This window comes from Camelina sativa, chromosome 8, assembly GCF_030686135.1.
Source record: "Camelina sativa cultivar CO46 ecotype springtype chromosome 8, ASM3068613v1".
Lineage (NCBI taxonomy): Eukaryota > Viridiplantae > Streptophyta > Magnoliopsida > Brassicales > Brassicaceae > Camelina > Camelina sativa.
Window position 1 is genome coordinate 8,509,633 of NC_141887.1, and position 13,535 is coordinate 8,523,167.

At 35.4% G+C, this 13,535-nt stretch overlaps 1 protein-coding gene and 1 pseudogene across 2 annotated transcripts; one reads left to right on the plus strand and one right to left on the minus strand.

The window, feature by feature from the left end:
* Positions 1–4,280: 4,280 nt before the first annotated feature.
* On the minus strand, positions 4,281–6,871 carry LOC104709353 (myrosinase-binding protein 2-like; annotated as a pseudogene). The gene is made up of 5 exons (XR_015564549.1): positions 6,371–6,871; positions 5,813–6,269; positions 5,259–5,708; positions 4,711–5,154; positions 4,281–4,610 (listed from the first exon to the last, which is right to left on the minus strand). The product of XR_015564549.1 is annotated as a myrosinase-binding protein 2-like (transcript).
* Positions 6,872–8,913: 2,042 nt separating this feature from the next.
* LOC147939805 (uncharacterized) lies at positions 8,914–9,318 on the plus strand. The gene has a single exon (XM_087461036.1). The coding sequence runs from the start codon at positions 8,914–8,916 to the stop codon at positions 9,316–9,318; it is 405 nt and encodes a 134-aa protein (XP_087317162.1).
* The last annotated feature ends 4,217 nt before the right edge of the window (positions 9,319–13,535 follow it).

Genomic DNA, 13,535 nt, shown 5'->3' on the forward strand with positions numbered 1-13,535 from the left:
AAAGTCTATCGACCAAAACATAGAAGATTTGTATGTGGGGATGTGAAGACGTGATAGAAAGTTGTTATCATGAATTCCACGTGTGGAATATTATCAGAAAAAGAAAATAAAAATCTAGAAGACTTGTAAATGAGAAGATGTGAAGTCGGAAAAAGTTGTTGACTAAATTTTAGCTTGATCGACATCTTATTTTACGTATTTTCTTGGCAACTACCGTATTTCTTTTTTATTTACATTACTTAAAAAGTTTTAGTTTTTTTATAGGTTTAACGATTATCACTTTTTTGTTGACTTAGCTCACAAACCTTAATTTTGGAATACTATGGCTTAGTACTGCTCGTCAGTCGTTTATAACCTGCAATGAACCGAAGTTAAGATGGTTGGACCATATGTACAATGGTTTAATGGCAAGACTTCAAATCTTGTACGTACCTTTTTTTCTGAAAATGCTTTGCTGTCAAATTGATTGTAATATCGATCCCTTCCACATGTGAAAGGATATTATTTTATCATTTTAAGATCAATTATTATGTAGTAAATATTTTTTTTATAAAATAATTTTTATATCAAAATTTATTATTTTGTTAACTCTATAAATAGAGACTTGATTCATTATTTTGATAAAAAAAATACCATCATTTCTACTATATTTTAATTCTTCTAAATAACTATTCTTTATATCAGTTTATTATTATTATTGGAATGGATCCCAACAACAATTCTACCCAAAATTCTACTAATTACCCTTTTCCATTTCCAAATCCCAACAATTATCAAAATCCTTATTTCAACCAATCCCAAAATATCCCAAATTATGGCTTTCCACCAAATTTTTCAATCCCGTCATCTGTTCCAAACTATAATCCATATTATGGATCAATGATGCCATATTCATCTCAACCATCTCCTTATTCTTTTACTCCAACGAGTAATGAAAGTGTTCAATTGAATTTCCCAGATTTTCTATGCAAGTAACTTTTGGAGGGATGAACAGTGCTGAAGCCACTCCAAAAACAAAAGATTCAACCTCTACTCGCTGGAAAAACCCCAAATGGACGACTGAGCAAAATTTGGTGCTATTGAGTGGATGGATTAAATAAGGAACAGACAATATTGTTGGCAGAAACCAAAAGAGTGAATCATATTGAGGTAGTATTGTAATGAGAATTGCTCATTTGATCCTCCACGTGATGGAGTTTCGTGCAGAAATCATTTCAAATATGTGAACCAAAATTTGGGTAAATGGATAGGTGCTCACGATAGCGCTAAGAGGATGGTCCGAGAATGATGTCCTAGCAAAAGCACATGAATTATATTTGTAACGCCCGTGTTCCGAAAAATATGAAATATTGAAGTTTATATCGAAAATTGGGGTAAAGTCAGTTTAATTTCCGGTTTAGATCGGAGAAGAGCTATGGGATGTGGAGTAATGCTACGAACTATCTATTGATACTCTTTTTTATTTTTTACTAATTACATTTTTCACATTTTTAACCTTCTTGCTAATGTACTCACTAACGTCTATCGACCAAAACCTAGAAGATTTGTATGTGGGGATGTGAAGACGTCGAAGAAAGTTGTTATAATGAATTTCACACGTGGAATGTATCAGACAAATTAAAACCTAGAAGAATTTTAAGTTTTTCTTATAATTTTTATTTACAAATTTAAAGTCTCCAACTGAATTTCTCCAACTGAATTTCTCTGGTAATTTTGTTCTAATTTAAATTAAGAAAGGATATATGGCTAATCGAATCCCTAACATTCTGATATTGGGAGCATCTTTGAATTGGATTTAAATCATTAGCTTGTAAACATTCCGAGATTGCTAGAGTACGGGATAAATTTTTCTATAGTAATGTCTTTTTGATCTTTGGAATAGTTTTCATGTCCCAAACTTTAACTTTAAGCGACTGAGAGTCTTGTTCTTGTGATGTTAAAATTGCACTCTTTAGCTTTAAGCAAGATAATAACCAGCTTCCACTTTTCACCGTGTTGCACCCGTCTAGATATATCTATCCGGTTAAAACAAATAATAAAATTGAACTCTGGTTTCAAGAGGCTTGAGAGGTAACAAAAATTTGAAACCGTTTAAGTTTAAGTATATCTGTATTTGTTTGTATACAGATCGTCAAGTAGCTTCATCAAAACTCCAGCTCTCAATTCATACTAGCTAGCTAGAAGGGCTTGATTAAAAATTAAAATCACTAACCTCTCGAAAACCTAGAGATGTACTGATGAATGTAATAAATAGATAAATCAGTAATTAAATTGGTTGGACCATATGCACGAAGAAAGTTGTTATAATGACTTTCACGTGTACGTGGAATATATATTATCAGAAAAAAAAAAAACTAAAAGACGTTGTAAGTGAGAGGAGATGTGAAGTAGAAGAAAGTTGTTAATTGTTATAATGAGTTTCACGCCTTGAATATATCAGGGAAAAAAAAACACATAGAAGACTTTTAAGATTTTCTTATAAATTTTTATTTACTAAAGTCTCCAACTGAATTTCTATAGTAAATTTGTTCTAATTTAACTTAAGAAAGCATATACATATGGCTGATCGAATCCATAACATTCTGATACATGGAGCATCTTTGAACTGGATTTAAATCATTAGCTTGTAAATATTCCGAGATTGCTAAAGCACCGGATAAACTTTGCCGTAATCTTTGGAATAGCTTTCATGCCTCAAACCTTAGCTTTAAGTATATCTGTACCTAGAATAATATCTTCATGATTTTTCTTCCAGTTCTCAATTCATTCTAGCTAGATATAGAAATAGAAGGGCTTGATTAAAATTATCAACCTCTCGAAAACCTAGAGATTTACTGATATACTCAGTGGCGGATCTATGAATTATTTTTACCGGGGTCAAAACATAACTAAAACTTTTTTTTAATATAAACTATAAATATAAAAACATCTTACAAAACTATTCTAAGAATTTTCATATCATCACAGTTTCATTTGTAATAGATAAAAATACATATTTTCAATGAAACAAACTAAACAATTATTCAGAAATTGATCTCCATTCCGATTTCGTCGATGAGTTTTCACAATTTTCATCACTGAAAAACATCTCTCAACAATTGCAGTAGGAACAGGCAAAATCAAAACCAACTTCAACAGTCCAAGCATCAAAGATACGACATTTTTTTTTATTAAATATATGTATTACTAAATTTTTACTAAACTAATATATGTATTACTATTTAAAAAATAATAATAATAAAGAGTCAATTGACCCCACACCCTTCTATGTAGATCCGCCTTTGGATATACCGATGAATATATAATAAATAATTATTATAAAGTTTTTATAACTGAGAAACAAAGAAAACCAAAAACTAAACTAAATTAGTTAGGACCATATACTATGTACGATGTTTTTAATAGTTGTACAATGTAAGTTTGCTGTCTTTATTGGTTTAAATATTCCACACGTGAAAAACTGAAAATCATTATAACATCCTACGAGACACACACACAGTTGGGGAACACCAAATTAGATATCTGGGCACGTTTCTTTCTTTGAAATGCTTACTCAAGCGACATATTATCCAAAAAATTACGACATTATACTATGTACACTGGCTAAGAAAGGTAACATGATACAATTGCTCAATGCGAAATCAACAAACACGATATACTATGTACAATTGCTCAATGCGAAACGATATGTTTTTTTTTTCCTACACCAAGAAATGTACCCACATTTATAATTTATCTAGTTATTATAAATAACATATCAGACCACATATTATAAAACTAGTTTCAAAAAACCCTTCATAATTAGTACACTGGCTAAGAAAGGTAAAAAAAAAATTGAATCTTGTATCCTATACACAACTCTCTGAGTTCAACTAAGTTACTTCGACTTAAAACAAACCGAGTGTTCCAATGGAAGTGCAAAAAATTTTTGTTTTGATTTTGTTTTTTTTTTGAGGTAAGTGAACACCAAATTAGATATCTGGGCACGTTTCTTTCTTTCTCATTCCCCTTTTTGTTTTGATTTTTTTTTTCAAAAGAAAAATAAACACAAAAACAAACCTGACCAAAAACGGTTTTGGAAAGAAACATTATTTATTAAAATCAACAAACACACCTTCAAAGTAGAGAACATTACATGATCCCAAAGCATGGACCTTATTTTACACAAACAAAACAAAAGTTGAAATGCTTACTCAAGCGACATATTATCCAAAAAGATAAACCTTTGGAGAAAAAATACAACTAGAGAGTAAGTCTTTTATTGGTGATAATAGATAGACACGACGTGGACTTCGATCTGATGAACCCAATAAACAGTCTTCTAACCTTCCTCTTTAATTTCCTCCAGCTCCAAAGTAAACTCCAATGGCATCAATTGCCTGACCAGAGCGTCCGTAGAACCCAAGAAGGTTTTTTTCATATTTACCCTCAAAGATGAATTCTTTTCCAACTGGCTTTCCAGACGAATCCGTCTCCCCGAATGTTGGGGAAGTTCTTCCATAAGAAGTTTTGAAGATTAGCGATTTGATCAACACCGTGTTATAGCGGATAACATGATCATAGCTTCCACCAACAGATGTGATACATTCATTCGGATAATCCACATCAAACTGAATTTCATTTGACATTAGAAACAAAAAATTTATAAACATTTAAACAGTGGATAAGAACCGATCGGCTAAAAAAACAAAGTCACTATACTTTTATTACCTCTTTCAGTTCCCCGCGAATCGTCCCATGCTCAAGCGTTTCAAATTCTCCATCCTTTTCGTATTCGATTTTGATATAAGACACACAGTCAATATCTTTTCCAACAGTTATTTTCTTCACACCATCGAAAACACCATCATCGAAGACAACTCCCCCGTTGCCTCCCACTGCTTCAATCTTTTGGGGTGCGGGAATTGACCAAAAGTATGCACCAATGGCATCAATAGCCTGACCAGAGCGTCCATGGAATCCAATAAGCTTTCCTCCATTTGTCCCCTCTAGCATGAATTCTGTCCCACTTGGACTTGCACCAAATATTGGAGAAGTACTTCCAAAAGAAGTTTTGAAGAACAACGATTTGATCAGAACTGTCTTATAGCGATTAACATAATCGTAGCTTCCACCAATAGATATGATGTTTTCATTTGGATATGCCACTTCAAACTTGATTTCATTTTTCATCAAAAACAAAAACATTACGACTTTTAAAAAAGATGGTAAAAAACATACTGAAAAATATTATAACAAATTCAAGTTATTTATATTACCTCATTTAGTTCTCCTCGAATCGCCCCATGTTCACGGGTTTCAAATTCCCCGTCTTTCTCGTATTCGATCTTGATATAAGACACACAGTCGATGTCTTTTCCCACCGTTATTTTCTTGACACCGTCGAAAACACCATCGTCAAATGCATCTCCATTGTTACCGCCCACTTCTTCAATCTTTTCTGCTCTGGGTGCTGGAACTGGCCAAAAGTATGCACCAATGGCATCAATAGCCTGACCAGATCGTCCATGGAATCCAAGAAGCTTTCCTCCATTTGTCCCCTCCAGCATGAATTCTGTCCCACTTGGACTTGCACCGAATATTGGAGAAGTTCTTCCAAAAGAAGTTTTGAAGAACAACGATTGGATCAGAACTGTCTTATAGCGATTAACATAATCGTAGCTTCCACCAACAGATATGATGTTTTCATTTGGATAGTCCACATCAAACTAGATTCCATTTTCAATCAAAAACAAAAACATTACAACTTTTAAAAAAGATGGTAAAAAACATACTGAAAAATATAATAACAAATTCACATTATTTATATTACCTCTTTTAGTTCTCCACGAATCGTCCCATGTTCACGGGTTTCAAATTCCCCATCTTTTTCGTATTCGATCTTGATATAAGAAACACAGTCAATGTCTTTTCCCACAGTTATTTTCTTGACATTGTCGAAAACACCATCGTCAAATGCATCTCCATTGTTACCACCCACTTCTTCAATCTTTTCTGGTGCAGGTGCAGGAAGTGGTCAAAAATATGCACCAATGGCATCAATAGCCTGACCAGAGCGTCCATGGAACCCAATAAGCTTTCCTCCATTTTTCCCCTCTAGCATGAATTCATTCCCTGCTGGACTTCCAGAGGAATTCGTTTACACGAGAAGTTCTTCCATATGAAGTTTTGAAGACTAGTGATACTATCAACACTGTGTTATAGCGGTGAACATGATCGTAGCCTCCACCAATGGATGTGATACATTCTTTTGGATAATCCACAACAAACTGGATTTTATTTGCCGTTAGAAACCAAAATATTATAAGCTTTTAAAGGGGGATATGTAGGAACAAACTGAAAGAAAAAAATGTGACAATATTTTTATTACCTCTTCTAGTACCCCGCGAATTGTTCCGTGCTCACGTATTTCAACTTTACTATCCTTTTCGTATTCGATCTTGATATAAGACACACAATCAATGTCTTTTCCCACAGTTATTTTCTTCACGCCATCGAAAACACCATCATCAAATACACTTCCCATGTTACCACCCACTACAACTGTCTTTTCGGGTTCAGGAACTAGCGAAAAGTATGCACCAATGGCATCAATAGCCTGACCAGAGCGTCCGTAGAATCCAATAAGTTTTCCTCCATTTTTACCCTCGAGCATGAATTCTTCCCCATATGAGTAACCGAACGTTGGAGAAGTTCTTCCATATGAAGTTTTGAAGATTAGCGATGTGATCAGCACTGTGTTATAGCGGCTAACATCATCGTAGCTTCCACCAACGGATGTGATAGATTCTTTCGGGTAATCAACAGCAAATTGGATTTCATTTGCCATTAGAAACAAACAATTTATTAAATTTTAAAAGGTAAGAACTGACCAAATAAAAACAATTATAGGATGTTTATATAGATTACCTCGTTCAACTCCCCGCGAATTGTCCCATGCTCAATAGTTACCAATTCTCCATCCTTTTCGTATTCGATCTTGATATAAGACACACAGTCAATATCATTTCCAACAGTTATTTTCTTCACACCATCGAAGACACCATCATCGAATACAACTCCATTGTTACCACCAACGGGTCCAATCTTCTCAGACATTGTTTCGATCTCTTATCTTCAATGAAAACCCTGAACGATTCAGATTCCTATTTTAGAAACACACTAAGATAGAAGGAACAACGTAATGGTTACTTGGTACATAAAGAAAACATTGGAAGAAGAAGTAACCCAAACTCTATTTTTTACGCAGCATTAATGAAGAACATAAGTTGACATCTCCACTTCTACTATAAGAATATTATTGTATTCTATATCTTCCAAAGAGTACACTGAATTTTTTTTTCACGTACTTAAGTTACGTACATGAACATATTGGCATTGGTGATAACGTATAACTACAATAACTTGAAACAACAATGGATGCATGGCAAAACTAAGTGAAATACGAAAGCAAGAGAGAGAGAGAGTCCTCACGCTTGTGCTATTAGGTTGGAGAAGAGCTGTGAGATGTGGAGTAATGTTACTCCCTATTTATTGACACTCCTTTTTACTTTTTACTATTTACACTTTCACATTTTTAACCATCTTGCTAAGTTACTCACCAACGTCTATCAACCAAAACCTAGATGATTTGTATGTGGGGGATGTGAAGACGTGGAAGAACGTTGTTATAATGAATTTCACGTGTGGAATATTATTAGAAAAACAAAAACAAAAACGTGAGAAGATGTGAAGTCGAAAAAGTTGTTGACTAAATTTTAGCTTATTTAAACTAATTGATACCCCTGCTACAATACCTGTTGAACTTTATTTTAAATGGCTTTTTTAAAAAAAAAATTTTTAAAATTTGTTATATTATATTAGTTTTAAACCATCTCGACATATAATTTTGACATTTTATATTCTTCATACAATTCATTATATTTAAGTCGTATTCTCTTATAATTATTTAAATATATTTATTAAAATTATCCAAATTTAAGTATTTTTGCAACTTTTGTTGTTGGATATGATAAATATTTCTCATATTTTTTAAAAAATATCAAACTAAACTATTTTAAAATAGTTTTTACTATATATATGTTTGATGAAATGATTTTTTTAATAAAAATATAACTATACAAAGATATGACGTGAAATATAATGATTAATGGCATATTAACATGGTTAGTTAGATATTAAATCTTATATGTTTATTATGATTGAATAATCATTTTTAAAAATTAATAATGCATTTTGTTTTTCTAAGTAATTAAATTGAATAAATTAGTTATTGACACTTTTACTTTTAAATGTCTAAAGTACCCTTAATGATGTTTAATATTTTAATCTAAACTCTATTGGCAATTTGATGTAATATTTAACAAAAGCATGTCATGATACAAAATGTACTTCCGAATTAATATAGTAGCTAAAAACCGCACAGTAAAAAAACTATATATTTGTTTAATAGAAACAAAATAAACAATATTTTGTGCTTTTAAATCATTTAAAATATGCTATTTTCCGGTATATCATGCTATTTTTCGGTGTCCGCCAGCTCGACAGGTTTGGGCGTTAGCTCAGGTGCCGGTCGGTCAGATTTCTTTCCCTACAGCTTCTCTGTATGCAAATGTGGATCATTTTTTGGGTTCTGCTACTCCGGGTGCTCAGGTTGCTGCTTTCCCTTGGATTATGTGGTATATTTGTAAGGCGTGAAATGCTCGTGTATTTGGGAATGTTATAGATAAGCCCGAGGATGTTGTTAGGATAGCGGTAGGGGAGTCTTCCACATGGTAACAGGCTCAGACAGAGGATGAGGTGGAGGAAGTATCGCCGTTTCCTTGCGCCAATAATAATAGAGGAATAGGGCGAGTAGGGTCGATGCCTACTGTTTTTTCGGGTTATAGGTGTTTTGTTGGTGGATCGTGGAAAATGGGGGACGCTTTCGCAGGTGCAGGTTGGGTGTGTTCAGCCGCTACGGATGGTTCGACGATAAAAGGAGCCACCAATTTTCGTCAGAGTCTTTCCCCATTGCATGCAGAAGTAGAAGCTTTTGTTTGGGCTTTGCGTTGCATGATTGGACATGATTTTCGAGAAGTGGCTTTCTATACAGACTGCTCAGACTTGGTGAAGATGGTGTCTTTCCCTCAAGACTGGCCGGCTTTCAAAACCTATCTCGACGATATAGAGATGGACTGGGAGGAGTTTTCTTCTTTCTCCTTATCTTTTATTCCCATAAGTGCTAATGTCAGTGCGGATTCTTTGGCACGCCAAGCGCGTACATCACCGCAACATGTTTTGTTTGTAAATTTTTTTCCTTCGCATTGGCTCATATGAGCTGATATTTTTGTTGATAAAAAAAAATCATTTAAAATAATGTAATTAATTAGCTGTATTCAGTATACACTCACCAGCTAATCCTCAATATATTAATATAGAAGCTTAGGAAAAAATGTTGACGTGTCTTGTTAACGTGTAGTTTTAAAAATATTTAATAATAATTTTACTGTGTAATTTTTTTTGTTTTCAACCAAACATTAATTAAAATAGAATTGCAAGATTGGTAGCCAAAACCAAAAAAAAAAGTGTTTACAAAAGAAATTTATAAGATTAACGATCTGAACGACCAAGCGCGACAATCCCCTTCAGATTCAAAGAACATGAAATCTTAGACAAGGTCAAGTGTGGAAAGAAAGCCTGGGATAGGTGTAAATCATCTAGAAGGTTAGAAAACGCCGACAAATCTTTAGGAACTTGGACCATCATGACTAGATTTGCACAGTCCGTCTCAAAGCTCTGACAAACAACTCCGCCAGCAAAGATATTATCCATGGCTGATAGCAGTGCTTCTAACTCCGAGTGGAGGGGGAAAGAATTTCGACTAAGATGAAGAGGAGGACGTTCTAGTGGCTTTTTGATGTGTTGTCTGGCTTCTGTTAGGTTGCTAGAGTTGAGTCATAGAATGTTGCTAGGATCTTGAATGTTGGTTTATGATTATGCTAGTTTGAGTTATTGAATTATTGGTTTATTATTTATTAGTTATTGGTTTAATGGTATCTGTTGGTTATTTCTGCTGTTTGGTTTGCTTGTGGTTAGGCGGTTAGTGGGTGTAACAACCCGTCTCGTGGACCCCGCTAGCCCCCCGCTAGCTTGCCCCCATAGGCCCCAAGCTGGCCCTGTAGGGCATCGATCCTAAATCCTCACTGTGGAAATGGAACTATTCATCCAAATCCACCAGTAGGTTATTGGTGCGCCAGGCGTTCCTCGAACCCTGGTCCCCATCCTTTAACAACCTTCCCACAGGACAAGCTGTCACCAATTGATCTGATATCCACAGTGATGAGTTAGGATCGATGCCCTGCATGGCCAGCTTAGAGTCCGTTTGCGCGGCTAGCGGGGGGCTAGCAGGATCCACGAAAGGTCTATTGGGGCAGCTATTGGAGGGCTAGCGGGGTCCGCGGGACGGGTTGTCATATAAAAATTGATTTTTATTGTAACAACCTGTCCCGTGGACCCCACTAGCCCCCGCTAGCTTGCCCCCATTGGCCCCAAGCTGGCCCTGCAGGGCATCGATCCTAACCCCTCACTGTGGAAATGGAACTATTCATCCAAATCCACCAGTAGGTTATTAGTGCGCTAGGCGTTCCTCGAACCCTGGTCCCCAACTGAAACGACCCGACCCGTTTTTCTTTAATTAATAAATAATAAATAGAAATATAATGTAAACTACAACTAGTTGTCATATACCTACTAGCCACCTATCCACAACCACAGACAACATCGGAAATAGCAATATCAATAAATATCCAATAATAATATAACCAATAAACATGCTTCAGGAAACATGAAACCGGCAACCTAACAATGTTCCTAAAAACCCAACTCTAGCAACCTAGCAATGCCAGACAACATACAATCGAGTCCCTAGAACATCCTCCTCTTCATCGTCTTGATTCCACGATCACACTTTGTCTTTACCTGCACCACAAACACATATTGAGATGCATGAGTATTTGATAAACACTCAGTGAGGCAATCCTCCCATCTATTGGGCTATACACACAAGCAATAAGATCTCTCATGCCACAAACAACAACAATAGAACAAACCAGGAAGATGCACAAAGCGACCCGACACAATCGGTTATTGTCAGAAAGGGTGTCGACCGATACCCGAAGGTGTCGACCAACATTGGATATCTGGTGTCGACCGACACCTGCTCGAGACTCTCGAAACCCTAACGGTGTCGACCGACACCTCCACATGGTGTCGACCAACACTCGCTAAGTCCCCGAGCCGTCCTAGCGTTGGTGTCAACCGACACCACTGCCGAGCAGTGATTTCCTTCGAACAGAACCTCCGAATCTCGCATCCAAACTTCTCCTTTTCGTTCCACACGATCCCAGGAACAAATCCCAGACTCAGGAGCTACGAAAAACTCACAAACAACCAAAAGATACAACAAAGCAACACACAATATCACAAAAACAGAGATCTTAGCTTAGATAAGCCATGGTCAGACACTCACCTCTCTGTAGGAAGATTCTGACCAACAATGAACGAATCCACACTCCCAGCAAGCTTCCCACACGTTCCTAGCCTTGGATCTCTCAAGAAACAGCAAGGAATCTCACCAATCTCCTCCAAAAACTCAAGAATAGCTTTTTCTCACTTTTGTTTCTCTCAAAAACGGCATGAGACAAAACAAAACACGACCTAGGTCGTTTTCTCCCTTAAATATCTCGGTTCAATGGTTTTCCCTAAACCAAACCGGTCCAAATCGATAATTAAATTGAACTGGTCGAACCAGAGAATATTGGTGTCGACCGACACCACCATGGTGTCGATCGACACCACCATGGTGTCGATCGACACCCATCCCTGAAAACCAATAATTGGTTCGCGGATGTTAGAGTGGGTATGGGACTACAAAAGTTGTCATGTATAGTTACTAGAAATTTTGTAGGTATAAGGAGTATTTGGTAGCAAAAAATTATTTGTTACAGTTTTGTGAAAAAAAAATTGTAACTATAATGTCGTCACAAATATCCCCTTCATAACAAATTGTAGCAAATTGCTACAACGTTGATACAAATTATTATGTAGCAAATTGTCACTAATTTCTACAAATATATGTTACTATTTGTTACAAATTGCGTCAGAGATATGAATAACATCTAGTTTCAAAAAGCCACAAAATTTCGTCATTAAATGACTCACAAGAACCTACACAATTACTTGTCATAAAATTGTTACATTTATTGCTGTCATATTGTACACCTATTATAGCAATGAGCAATTGAGAGATTTCTAAAGATCTAAAACCAACAAAAAATCATAGAATACAAATTCTTTTCCATTAAAGAAAGTATACAAAGTAAACACATTACAAACATGAACTTTAGAAGGGAACATGTAACCACCATCAAACCAAGTCATAAAAAAAACACAAAGTTATGTCCTAAACTTATCATTCCCATTGTCCTCTGATTGCCAACTGCAAATGCCATAGAGTTATACTTTTCACTTTCAAATCTTTGTTAGCGTTTCCAGCTAACTCAAGAACCTCTGCAGTCAAGTATTCAAGGATTGAAGCAGAAGACGGCAGCGGTGGCACCAAGTCTACCATGTGCACTTGAGTTGCATGTGAATACCACCCACTGGAAACTGAAATACACTGAACTTGACCTGCAGAAATTTTCATAACTTTAGCCTCTAGTATAATAAATGTATCACTAGAAATTTGACCAACAAGTAAACATAATAAAGTAAACATCAGACCGCATTGAGAGAAGTTAGTTACCTTTCTTTCACCCAAAAATATTTGTAAGAACACAGTTAAACAATACAGATGGGGAAACAACAGCAAAAATATATATACATGGAAAGAGTAGAGAGTTGTAGAAAACACTTACATGGGGGAGGAGTATGGTTATTGTGTTTAGGTTACATCATTTACAAAACTCATAGGTTTTGTGAAAGAACAATGAAACAGACAACCATATGGTTATTGAATAGTCCCACTGGAAATAACATGGGGCGGGAGTATGGTTATTGAATAGTCACACTGGAAATAACAAGCATACAACGGAAAAAAATAAGAAGATGAGAAAGAACAATGAATCAAACAACCATATAAATACCCCTAAAAAACCAGATCCCCAAATCCTATAAAACTAAAACCCCATAGCCCAAATTCCTTAGCCTTCCGACAATTCAAAACCACCAACAAAAGTGAATAACCACGCAAACCAATCAGAGAAGCGAAGAATAACATCTCAAGCCCCGCCGTCGAAAACCATCTTAAAGCCTAAACCTAACATCTTAGAACATAGTTATTTTTCGGGACTAAGTTTTTTTTTTTGTTTTTTTTTGTTTTTATTATTATTGCCTGTCTCCAAACAAATGAAATAAAGAGAAATGTTACTGCGTTTTTTTCTTAGTGTTGGTTCTTTAGTCTCCAACAATTTTGCTACATTTAGTGTTGTGTGCCACAGTGCTACAATATTTTTGTCACAAAATATGTAACATTTTTGCTACAAATTATAAATGTT